Source organism: Mustela lutreola, chromosome 10, assembly GCF_030435805.1.
Source record: "Mustela lutreola isolate mMusLut2 chromosome 10, mMusLut2.pri, whole genome shotgun sequence".
In the NCBI taxonomy this organism is placed as follows: Eukaryota; Metazoa; Chordata; class Mammalia; order Carnivora; family Mustelidae; genus Mustela; species Mustela lutreola.
Genome location: NC_081299.1, coordinates 1194538 through 1207229, shown reverse-complemented (window position 1 = coordinate 1207229; position 12692 = coordinate 1194538). Strand labels below are relative to the sequence as shown.

Here is a 12692-nt window from a genome sequence, read left to right as displayed (position 1 = left end):
GATATCCCACAGTAGCCAGGCTGCTGGCTAGGCTCACCCTTCCTGCAACCTGCACATCCCCGGGCCCCCAGCTGGGCAGCTAGGAATTCAGTGGGACCCCGGCCCCAGCCCCCAGCCCTAGAAGAGGCCTCTGCCTACTGACCAGCACAAAGCATGCACCCAAACTACTCCCCGTGTAGTTTACAAAAACCATTCAGCTGACACTGGGTGGGCTGTTGGAGGGGCACAGCAGGACGGGGCCTCAGATGGGGGCACTAAGCTTTACCCAGTGGGGGTGGGGTAAACAGAGGGAAAGGGGTTGGGGGAGAGGCAGGTGAGGGAAGCAAGGGCCAGGGCCAGATCACTAAGGGTCTTAGAGATAAAAGCAAGAAGGTGTTCTATGTAGTCGGGGGTGGTGCGGTGGGTCGAGGCGGGAGGAAGGGAAGGGAGGTGGCGGGGAGCTGCAGGGAGCAGGCTGTCGGGCAGCCTGGGCAGCAGACACAGAGGTGGTTCAGACAGCGCGTGGCCGTGCAGGTGGAGGAAGTGAGGGGACCTGCGGTCGTGAGGAGCAGCGTCTGGGGTGCTCTTTGCTGCGACAGGGAACCTGGGGGTGTCTGGGGTGGAGCTGTCCATGCTCAAGGTTTGAGAGCTCCAGGCAGAGCAGGCCCCAGAGGGTCCCAGGTGAGCTCGGGAAGGAGTGGGGGCTGGACACCCTGATGGGGAGCGACCCCCCAATGGCAAGGACCGCTGGCCAGGCTCCAAGAAGAGCCCCTGGCCCAGCTGGGCGGAACACTGCTCGCCTGCTGCATATCTACTCTTTCCCAGCTGGCTGGAAAGATCTGGAAGACCCTTTCGTTCCACGGGCCAGAGAGAGGCGGGCCAGGTCTGGGCTGTTCCCTCCCGGCCTGCTCCGGGCACAGGGGCCTGGGCCAGCGAGTGTCGGCTGTCAGCTCTGAGCTCCAGGGTGAGTCCAGGGGGCGGGCAGCGGAGCTCACACCCCATGCCCTTCCGCAGCTGGCAGCAGGCAACAGAGACAGGGCTGGGCTACTCCTGTGGCCCCCGGGTTGGGGGGAGGAGGGGCCCTCACCGGGTCCCCCCTGAGCCCGGCAGGCAGTAAATTCCACCCTGTGCCAGGCAGAGCCCCCAGGGAGCCCCCAGAAGCCAAGCTCCCTCTTGAAATCAGGGGGTGCAGAGCCACCTTGCCCCCAACACCGCCCTCCCCAGGCTCCACACACAGGGAGGTCCTGTGACCCAGTGCACCAAGCCTGGTCAGGGGAGCCCCCTCCCCAGTCCTGTATAAGCACCTGCCCGTTGTGTAATCTCAGGGAAACCTAAACACCTTCTGCTAAGCTTGCTGCTGGCTGGACTGGCCCCCTCTGGCTTGCCAGGGCGGTCAAAGAGCCAGCCCCCAGCCCAGAGGAGTCCCAGCCCCCAGTGTCAGGATGTGTGCTCCCTGGCCCCACCGAGGAAATGCCACAAGACCAGGCTTCCCCTCCAGAGGAAGCAACCCCCAGACCTCCTGCTACAGCACCCTCACAGCCTGGCCTGGCCACTGGCCTCCAGATGCCCTGGGGACCACCGCCAGCTCCATCCCCTGCTTCTGACCGCTGACCCCCTTCCTCCTCCCTGAGGCAGAGCCCCTCTTTCTGGCCTCGCCCAGGCCACTCGCTCCCCCGCAGACTGGTCCGCAGGGTCTCAGTCCGTCAGGCTCCCATCTGCCAGCAGAGCCAGGTCTGTGTCCCAGGGCCCAGCACAGCTCTGAAATGTCAGGCTCCCATCCGTGGAGAGCTGGGAGCCGCCAGCCCCACGCTCCTCAGAACCAATCCCCCACGTGGGACCTGCTTCAGGCCACAGGAAACCACAGCTTCCGGGGGACCCCAGCCTAGAGGTTCGGGTCACTCTGTGGCTCAAACACAGAGGTAACAGCTCACGGCCGCATTCACCCAGCCAGGCCGGCCTCCCAGGGACAAGAAGCATCAGCGCCCAGGATGCCGGGGAAAGTGGCCACAACTGGCAAGGTTCAGGGAACCTGTCGCAGGAAGCCCAGAAGCCTGGCGTGTCTCCCCTTGCTGGAGAGGAGAGACCCTTCCCACACTCCCTGCAAACCGGAGAGTCGAACTGTCACCTCCCCACACCAGGCTGCTCCCTGGATACAAGGCTGCCTGGTGGGGGTGGGGGGGATGTCCCTGCCTGGGGAGCGGAGGAGCGCAGGGCAGGCACCGTCCAGGGCGCTGTGGTCACCTGCCCCCACCCGCTCCTCAGGGTAAGATCTGCTCCCGGCGGGTTGACTCCGAAGGGCATAGGCCACAGCTCCCTCTCTCTGGCCCAGGCCCTGCCCGCCGGCAGCTCAGCGGGAGGCCAGTGATGCGTGCGTGCATCCGGGGCCACAGTCCTGAAGACGCGGGCCTCGGAGGAAAGAGCGGGGCCACAGCCCCGCCGCCTCCTCTGTGACCATGAGTGCTTCTAGGCTCCCTGACACTGGGCGGCGGCTGCTGGGCCGTGCCCACTGGACTGTGAGGCAGCCGTTAAAAACCAGGCTCCAGAAGAAAATTCCCGGGTTTGAAGGGAACGCAGGCCGCAGCTCATCCCCAGGGTAGGGCTCCTCCAGGCGCGGTGCTGGGAGCTCAGAGACCTGAGTGAGCGCAGAGCCTCCTAGAAGGTGCCCACGGAGGTGGCCAGACCCCATCTCTTCTCCATATTTTCCCGTATTTTCCAAAGCATCTCCTCTGAGGAAGTTTCGCTTCTTGCTTTCATAGTCAGGGAAAAAAGAACTACAAGCAAGACGACACACAGAGAGCTGGCAGGAGGTGCCAGGGGGTGGCAGGGGATCTGAACACGCTTTGAAGGTCCACACATCCTGTTCCTGCCCAGCGCACACGGGCTCGCTTCCCCTCCCTCCGCCTCTTGGCCCCGGCTCTGTGAGGACACAGGCCTGGACATGCACCGCAGCCTCCCCACGCGGGGCCTCCACACGGGGACAGGAAGGCAGCAGGACCTGTCCACTCCAGGCCCCGCTGTACCTCAGCAGCCCCAGCCAAGCACTGGGGATGCCCAGAGAGGGCGACAGGCCTGCTGCTCCCGCTGCGGGAGACCCGCAGCTCCAGCCCGAGAGACCCCACCATCTCCAGTCCCTCTGCCTGTCCGGTCTAGTGTTATGACCTCGTTCAGCCCACAGCATCGGGACCCTCCTCGGCCTGGACCCTCTATCTGGAAATCTTGCTGTGTGAGCTTGTGGGAGTGACTGAACGTCTCTGAGCGTCACGGGGCCACATCACACATCGGCACAGGGCTGGCCCAGGCCTCGGTGGGACAGGGCACAGTGAAAGAAAGACCCCTCTCAGCCCAATGGCCCGGCATCTGGGGGGGGGCGTGGAGTGGGGCAGCTCAAACTGACCTCCCACCCCCACCCCCAGAGCCCATGGGCTGTCCGACCCCTGCCGGAGAGCTCCGGCTGCTACAGACGGCCCATCCCAGGGATGCGGGCCCAGGTGCCCAACATCTGAGGCAGGTCCTCCGGAGTTGTCCCACTGTAAGCCCCTCTGTGCCCTTGGGGGAGAAAGGAGGCCATGATCTGGACCCCCCAAGAGAAAGGACCGCACGGCAGCCCCTCCCCACCTGGCTGTAGGAGATGCAGACTGAGGAGCAGCCAGGTGGCCCCCGAAGATAGCAGGGTCCCCAGGGTGCCCCTCACCCACCAGCTCTGTTACAGAAGCCCTTTGCGGGTCCCCTTCATACACACACCAGCTGGGGCCGGGGTGAACCTGGTGCTCGCGTCCCAGAGGACAGACCCCAGCCTCCGAAGCCCTGGAGGGAGTGCTGGTCTGTGACCAGGTGGCCAGAGGACAGCCACTCCCGCTCCCCCGCTAAGACCCTGTCCAGCAACCTGTGTGGCAGCGCACCCCGTCCGGCAGGGTATGGCCTCTGTGTCTGTCCTGCCGAGTCCTGAAGGCCTGGCTCTCACCCGGCTGGCCCAGCATCGGGACCCCAGGGCCCCAAGAGCTGACTGGCCCCCTGCAGAGCCCAGTGTGTTGTCTGTCAGGGCCAGAGAGTTGCCCAGCCTGCGAGCTTAGGTCTCTACCGGCCCCCGGAAAGGCCCCCGTGCCGCCCGCCCCTCAGAGCCTGTGCCCGGCACCCCCGGCCCTCATCATGCTTGTCTTGAGGTTGTCGGAGAGCAGCTCTAGGGGTCTCTGGACCCTCACCCGCAGAGCAGCTTCCAGTCGCTCGAACTGGGACCTGCGACCACGGATACTCAAGGACAAGGGTGAGCAACCTGCCGTGGGAACGGCCCCTTCCGGGCACTGTCCCACGGTCCCAGCCCTGGTCCTGGCCGCTGGGGTCCACGCACTCAGCTCTGGCAGGAAGGGGCCTTTCTCCCCACCACAAGTGGGCCGCGGGGCTGAGGCCACACTCGCTTCTCCACCAGGAACTTGGCGCCTGCAGCCCATCGCAGACACGCGACTGGGAGTCCCGGCATGGGTGGCACAGAGCAGGCACCGGGTGACGGCCCTGCCCCCACACAAGCCACCAACCCAGGTCCTCGAGACCAAGAGGCCAGGACCCCAGAACGGACCCCAGCCACACAGCCCCTGGGCACGCCCTGAGCCTCCCCCCGCCGCACACACACACCGTCTCCCACTCTGGGACTGAGCGGGCACCAGCCAGGACGGTGCTGCAGCTCACGGCAACCGGACAGACGTCAGTCCAGACCCGGAGGAAAACCCCTGGCCACCAGGGAAACAGAACAATAGCCACTGACTGTCCCCAAGCAGCCGCCAGGACACGCGAGCTGCTCCATGGCCTTGCTGACTGTTTCCAGGGCCCAGGGCCTCTCTTGCCCTGCCTTTGCTCCGTGGTGCTGCCCCAGGGAGCCTTCCGGAAGGACCTGCTGCAGCCCTCGGCCCAGAACCAAGCCCAGGGCCTGTCTCATCTGCATCCGTACCCACGAGCCAGGCACGGAGGGGAGGCAGAGCACAGGGGGCACCGGTGGGGGACAGAAAGCAGGACGTAGGACAGGCAAGGGACAGGGCCAGGGCGAGGGGCAGCAGTCTGAGGGTGAAGCCCGTTCCTCCCCCACAGCCCCTGGCTCCCACAGCCTCCCCCCAGGGTCCTGCCTGGGCTCCTCGTTCTCTGTTCCAGCCACCCCTTTCTCTGGGTGTCCGTCCCAGACTGAGCAGAGCAGCAGCCCCAGGGCCTGGGCAGGGGGCTGTAGGCCTCTGAGCAGACGTGTCCCCTTGGCAGAGGAGACCTGCTGGGACATGCCTGGGGAATGTGGGAGAACAAGCCGGGTTCGGCCCCTCGGGGCACAGGGGCGCACGGAGCACACACAGCCCCCTCCACACACACACGGGCACAGAACCTCACGGGGTGCGCGCCAATTCCTGCCACATACACGTGCCCACGCGCACTTCCACTGCCGCCACCCTGAGGGGCCGCCCCCCGAGCAGGCAGCAGAGAGCCTGGGGACGAGCAGGTCCTCCTGGGCAAATCTACCCACGGGGACGCACGCACATGGGCCACTATCTCAAGACGCGGGCCTGCTGGCCTGGCCTCACCCCGATGGCGCTCCCTCTTGGCTCTCTTCCCCGACCTCCCGAGAGAGCAGAGTCAGGGTCCCAACTGCTGCCCAGGAGGATCCAGGAGGAGCCAGGGCCCCTGCACCAGCCGGCAGAGGCCAACCCGCTGCTGCTCAGACAAGAACGGAAGAGCCAGCGGACTTGGGGGCTCTCCCACTCCGGGTGGGCGCCAGCAGGGCCCCCAGCTCTAAGCCCAAACTCCCGAGTCAGGGGCTGGCAGGACCCCAGCCCAAAGGTAGCAGCTCCGCCCCGGCCTGAGGGGCCTGAGCCGTAGGACCGGGCACAGACGCGCCCCAGTGGCCTCCACTGCACCCAGGGTGCGGGAGACTCAGGACATGGCAGCCAGCTGTCCTGGGGCTGAAGAGGATAAGCCCTCTGCCTCTTGGAGAGCTTTGCCCGGCCGGCAGGCTCCCACCAAGCAGTATGGGAGTCTTCCACGAGGACAGACCGTCCCTGGCTCAAGCAAATTATAAGGCAGGAGAGCTGCTGCAGCCGGAGTCTGCCGGCACCCACCCTGCCCTCGGGGAGGGGCTCTCCCACCTGGCCAGGGTCGCCTGCACCCGTGTACTCCTGCGTGCTTCTAGGCATTGAAAGCCGAGATGCCACAAACGAGCGTAAGGTGGTGGTTCCATGGCACATTCACGTGGCAGGACCTTCTCTAGACACGTACCTGAGACGTGAGCGCTCCAGTGTGCACGCAGCACCCCAGCTCTCCGGAAGCTGGAGAGGAGACCGCATGCTCCAAACCAGTGCTACCCTATTCCGGAGACCACAGACGCCACTGCCTCCAGGCCATGGGGAGGCACAGACCAGATGGGCCCAGGGACACCGAGAGCCTCCCGGGGATGCACAGCACGGCTGTGCTGAGGACCCCCGAGCTGGGCCAGGATCCCAGGGGGTTCCCACTGTCCCAGACAGAGCTGGCAGGCAAGCCGGCAGCCCCAAAGCCATCTTCCTAACAGGAAAGTCTGTTCCCTCTGCCACCCTTGCCCTGGCCCTTGAGCGGAAGACACACCCGGGCTGCAGGCAGTGGGGCCTTGACCTTGCTTGGGTGTCCTCTCCCACTCTTAGCTCCAGCCCTGCAGGAAGCCTGCATCACCTTTGCCTGAAGCCGCGGGGAGCCCCTCTTGGACGCACTTGTTCCTGGACCACAATTCCTGCTCAACTAGAGGAAAGCCTGGGTCCTTGGGTGAGGCCACCTCAGCCCCCCATCTTGGAAAAAGACCAGCAAAGACATGTCACCCTTGTGCACTGGGGACGGGGCACACCGGCCACCGTCGGCATCGTGTGCTGGGCCCCCGCTCACGGCTCCCCCTGCTCCGGGGGCACAGGCAGAACTCTTTCTCCCGGGAGGGAGGACTGGACTCCGAACCACGTCCGTGTCTGACCAGAGGCCTCACTCACCCACAGGCAGAATATTGATGTTCAGGAAAGACTGTCCAGTCCTCAGATTGGGCCCTGGGTCCCCCGGTGGGGGAGCCATCGTGGAGGGTGGAGGGCTCTAGTCGGCCGGGGGCAGCAGGCGAGAGATGGGGCTGGCCCGGGTCACCAGCGGGGGCCAGTTGTGTGCGGGAGGCCGGAAGAAGCCGCTCTGAGGTCCCTCTGTCCCCGGGGCCCCCGGCGTCCCCCTCTGGAGTAGAGGCTGGACCTGTGTGACATCACACACCTGGAGAGAGAGCAGGGCGGCGGGCGTGAGGCCTGCCGGCCATCCGGGCCAACGGCGGAGGGGATTGGGGCACTTGTTGTAGGACAGCCCAGCTCACCACGCTCCGGAGCTGAACAGCCCACCCAGGTGAGGGCCGGTCACCCCAGCGTCACCAAAGCGTGACTGTTGCCCGGTGCTGGGACCTTTCCACAGCTCCATGATGTTCAAAGACAGAACAGGCATCGCTTCACAGAAATCAGCCCGTACCTTTGGCTGTGAAGGAGGAGCCGGCGTGCTGCGGGCCATGGTGGGGCGGGCCCCGGGGCCCAGAAACGGCCGAGCAGGCTGCCCGCTCACCCTTCCCACAGCCCTTGGCACCGTCCCCCGGCCCTGGGGCTCAGGCCCTTTCAGCCGCCTGACGGTCTGTGCAGAAGATAGAGCCCCTTTGTTCTCCGAAACCCTGGAGGGCCCCAGGCTCTGCCTGCCTCCTTGTGCCCCCCAGTCTCAGCCCACTGGCCTCTGCTCAGGCTCCTTTCCAGCTTGGAACCCCCGCTCCAGCCAGCGAGCTCTCCTCACACCCACGGCTGCCTCCTTGCAGGGGCTTCCTCCTCCCTGGGGGCCAGAGAGGGGCTGCAGAGGCCAGGTGGGAGGCCACTGGGCCCAGGACAGAGTTTCCCGGCCTAGCCCTGGGGTAGACCTCGGGACACCTGGGCCCTCCAGACACCCAGAGCCGTGCTCTGCCCAAGGAGGAAGCATGACCGAAGGTGGGCAGGCCCAGGCTCCCCACGGCGCCCCCCCTCCCCCGATCCCCTCGGATCAATCTTAGCACATGACGCTTGAAACCCAGGCCTCCGATGCCCCCTCCAACCCCCAGGAGTCTGTCCCTCCCTCATCCTGGCCTGTTCTGGCCCCCCAACCTCCATCTGGCCTGCACCCTCCAGTAGACCTAGAATTTGCCCGCCACGAGCTCTCTGGGGTCCCGTGCCTCAGAAGAGCACGGGGAGAGACCAGGTGGCCCCAAGGCCAGGGCACCCAGGGCTCATGGGTCGCTCCAGCCCCAGCCCGGCTCTGCCCACTACAGCCCTTCACAGGCGCACCCTCTGCTCCCAGTCACCCCTCTGCGCGCCCCAGCCCCAGGCTCACCGGCAGGTGTGGGGTCTCCTGGCCCAGGTTCACCGGAGGCAGCGGGATCGTGCAGCCCACCAGGTCGGAGCAAGCTCCTGCCGCCGTCCCAGCCGGCTACTGCCGGGTCCCCGAGCAGGCACCGCGGCTTCCTGCCGCCCCGGGAGCCCGGGATCCGTGCCCGGACACGTCTGTGAGCGCGGGCCGGGCGTGGGGCTCAGCAGGGCTGGCACAGCAGAACCTAATTAGGCAACAGCACCCCACCGCAAGCCGGGGCGCGGCCGTTACGGACCGTGAGGTCAGCCCTTGGCATAAGCCCGGCCGCACCTGGCCGTGTGAGCGGAGCCCCACCCCGCCGACCCCTGCCCCTCAAGCCGTGCCAGGCTCCCCCGTGCTGTCCCCCATTCCAGCCACACTGGCACACTGGGCCCCCTGACAGTCTGGGGGCCCGCGGCCGGGTCAGCAGCCTCGGGAGTGGGCGCTGCGGGCAGGAGGCACGGCCCTTAGCCGAGCCGCTTCCTCCTTGCGGGGGCCCCAGGGGAGGAGGGGCCCCTCCTGTCTCTGGCGCTCAGCCTCTGCCCAGACTCCCACCCAGACCAACGTCAAGTCCTGGAAACTGGCCACTGCCCACAGGTGACCACTCACAGATGACATTGTTCAGTGCCAGGCTGGGCCAGGCCGTGGGACAGGGCGGAGAGGCCCACCTGGCCCCGCCCCCCCAGGGCCAGCCTAGTTCATCAGGACATACAGCCCAGGCCCAGACAGGTGGGAGGGCGGCCCAGCCCAAGTCCGTTTGCCAGGGCCGCGACGCTCACACCCGACGGGCACGCCCACCCCACACAATGGCCACCTGCCCAAGCCCCCAGGGGTCAAAGGGACCCGTCGCCTGCCCCTGCCAGTCCGTGGTGCCCCGCCTACCCTCGCTGCCCTTGTGCGCGGGGAGAGCCAGTGTGTGTCCCCCCACGCCCCAGGGGCTTCCTCCCCGCGCGACTCTGATGCCCGCCGCACCCCCTCATGGTGCCCTGCAGACTCCCCACGGGAGTGCCGAGGGGCCCACCGCAAGCCCCTGCCTGCCCCCAGACACCTCCTCCTCTGGCCTCACCGCCCCCAACCCCGTCGGGCGTCACCAGGTCTGCCTCTCCCTCCACTGGCGTCCACTGGCCGGGAACGACCCCCGGGGCGGGGAGGGGGGAACAGGCCGGACACAGGTACCAGCTTGGGACCCCGGCGCTCTGCCCCAGAGAGAGCACCACGCAGGCCCCCAGGGCGGGGAAGTGGCTGGCAGCAGCACTATGCAGGGGACGCACAGGAGGGATGACAGGCCGCGCGGGAACAGCCGGAAGGAGAAGCTCCCTGGGAGCACAGAACTGAGCCAAGGAGGCAGAGACCAGAGGAGGCCGTCGAGGGGGCACGCTTCCCAAAGGGCGGCCACGGGGAGCCCCAGGGGTCCCCAGAACCCCCAGCACGGGGCACGCGGTCTGCTCTGTCCGCACCGCCTCCTCCTCTCCCCTGCGCCGACTTCAGCGCGGCGGCAGGTGAGGCTCTGCACGGACCAGGCCGGGGCTCCAGGCCGCGCCGGGTCAGCCCTCCCCCCGCCCCCACCTCTGTCACCAGGCACCCAGAGTCACAGAGAGAAAGCCACTGCCCTGGGGACTTCTGGAAGGTGAGCTGAGGTTCCCAGCGCCCTGTGTGAGCCGCGGGGCACGGGCGGTATTGGCGGGAAAGAGCAGCTGCAGCCCGTGCGCTGGGTGCCCTGCGTGCGTCTCCGTGGGCGCCGCGCTCCGAACTCCGCAGGGCAAGCCTGCCACCTGGGGGCAAAGCGACAGGATCTGTTGCCCATGACGTTTGAGCTGAAGTCGAAATGAGCGTTTTGGGGCGCACGTACCCGGCACGGCAAGTCTGATGGCTTCCAAGCGTCTGAAGGCATTTCCTCCCGGCGGTGTGGCAGCGCTAGGGACAGAGACTCGGCGCATCAATGTCCAGGAAGTCTGCCCCCGCTCGCCCCGGCCCCCCAGCCCGCCTGCCAGTGCTCGGATAGAGGGAGATCCACTCACAGGGAAACACGGACCACTGGGACCGAGGAGGCAGAGCCCCACGCTCACCCGCGACCCCTCCGTCCTTGGCTGTGGCGGGGGTCAGGACCACGTGCTGTTCCCGGGGGGCTCCTGCGTGTGCGCCCCATCCACCCGGCCCCGACAGCAGGTGCGGTGGCCGCGGTGCAGCCACAGATCCAGAGCCCAGCCCCTTCCTCCTGCCCGGCATGGCAGAGACCTGCAACCCCAAACAGCAACACCCCCTTCTCACTGGATTTGGTTTTGGGGGGAAAAAGCTGCTCTTTATAAAATGTTATTTATATTAACTTAAACAGGCGCAGCCACTGTGGAAAACAGTATGGAAGTTCCCCAGAAACTATAAATAGAAAGACAGTAGGACCCAGCGACCCCGCCGCTGCGCTGCCCGCAGACACACAACACGGATCCGGGACGACGTGAAGCCCCCGTGTGTCCTGCAGCCACGACGGAAGCACACGCGTGTCCACCACCAAGTCGAGACGTGCCACACACACGACGGAGGACTCGGCCATCAGCAAGGGGGAGCGCTGGCCACCCGCCGCGGCATGCGTGGACCGAGGCGTCGCGCTAAGCGAAACCAGCCCGACCGGGACAGACAAACACGCGATTCCATACACACGTGGAACCTCCACACTACAGCCAACGAACAAAGACGCAACGGACTCTTAAGTACAGAGAACACACGGGTGGTTTCCTGAGGGGAGGCAGGTGGGCGGCGGAGGGCCGCGGACTTCCAGGGACAGGATAAGGCGTCCCGGGGACGGACAGGACAACGTGGGGGCCGCAGTCATCAGGACGGAGTACCGTCCGCTCGCTGGGCCGCGTGCACGCCCGGTACTGCTGGGCCGCCGCCTGGGCCCCGGAAGCCGCCGCGCACGGCTCTCAAGTCCACCTCAACAGCCGAGGAGAGACGTTCTCTGCAGAGCCGCGTGATGAGTCCACGGTTATCCAGGAAGACTGCGTCGAGAGAATTCTTTTAGATGACGAGTTTTCATACTTGGCGAAGTAAATACCAGATAATAATCGTAACCAGGAGGCATTGGTACGATTCACCAGCAGCTCCCAGGGGCAAAACCCTCGGTGGGCGGTTGGGCTGTCGGCCAACTTCCACGTACATGCGCCTGGAGGAAACGCAGCCACCGACGTCCCGGGGACGGCCGCCGGGCAGACGCTGGGACCCCGCGGCTTTGAGAGGAGGGTGCCGACCGCAGCGGGCGTGACAGATGAGGAGGCCAGAAGTGTGACTGTTCATCACCTCACGTTTCTGATACAACTCACATGTTTCACGTAATTTAATTAGTTTAATTTGATTTTAACAGCGGCCGTGTGTCGCAGCCAGCTCGCGAGCCCGTGCGCACGACCCAGTCCCCACAGCACCAAACACCCCAGGGACCCCAGAAACGGCTCGGCCTGGAAACGGGTCCGGAGACCGCCTTGTGCTCTGCTAAGACTGATTTTTTAAAATTCCGGCAAAACCACCCCATCCGTGCTGAGAAATGCCAAAAACAGAAGATGCACCCTGAAACCCACCAGGGCACATCCCGGGGGGACCAGACAGGCAAGTGGCCGTCCGTCTGAGGACTGGCCCCTGCGGCCCTCTGTGCTTGAGGACTCCTGGGGTCAGAACGCGCTGGAAAGCACAGCCCAGGAGCTTCTCTGAGCCTTGGTTTCCTCACCTGTCGAGCAGGGTGCTGCTTGCCCCTCCCCCCACAGGAGACGGCAGGCGCACGGTCCACCCGCGGGGGCCTGGAGAAGCCCAGCCTGGCGGGCAGGCGGGCAGGCGGGCAGGTCCCTCCCGGTCGTCACGCCCTGGGACCCCCGTGCCTGGGGACGCGCTCCGTGCTCGCACCGGGAGCACACCCTTGTGGGCAGGGCACGCCTCACGACTGGAGACAGGCCCGGGAAGCTCCCACACCCCGCCCGCGGGCCGGAACCCCTGCCCTGCCTGCACTGCATCTTCTCCCCTCGAGGGCCACTCGGGCCTGACAGGCAGCTGCAGGCGGAGACGTAAGGGGGCAGTTCTGCGCAGGGGTTAAAATGGAATCCTACAGCCCAGGGCCCGTGAGGGACAGCAGAGACTCTGCCTTGAATGCCTCCATCCGACAGCTCCCCTCAGCCCAGATGAGATGCTGAGTCTCTGGGGTGGGGGCCAGAGTCTGCTGACAACGAGAGGTAAGTTGAAGTTTGGGACAGGAGGAGGGCAGAGGCGCAGGGCCGGTCCCCACATCCCTCTGTCCTTAACCCAGAGCTCCCTGAGTTCCTGATCAATGACCACACACCCTGAGGCAACCCCATACCCAC

At 66.1% G+C, this 12692-nt stretch overlaps 1 protein-coding gene across 1 annotated transcript in view; it reads right to left on the bottom strand.

Annotated features, from left to right (window-relative positions):
- PLCH2 (phospholipase C eta 2) overlaps positions 1-8435 on the bottom strand; it is a 64731-nt gene extending 56296 nt beyond the window's left edge. Inside the window, exons 1-2 of the mRNA XM_059135814.1 lie at positions 8341-8435; positions 6957-7218 (exon numbers count right to left, since the gene is read on the bottom strand). Of these exons, the coding sequence (XP_058991797.1) occupies positions 6957-7035 (79 nt within the window). The 5' untranslated portion in view covers positions 7036-7218; positions 8341-8435. The remainder of the gene's footprint in view (positions 1-6956; positions 7219-8340) is intronic.
- Positions 8436-12692: the final 4257 nt, after the last annotated feature.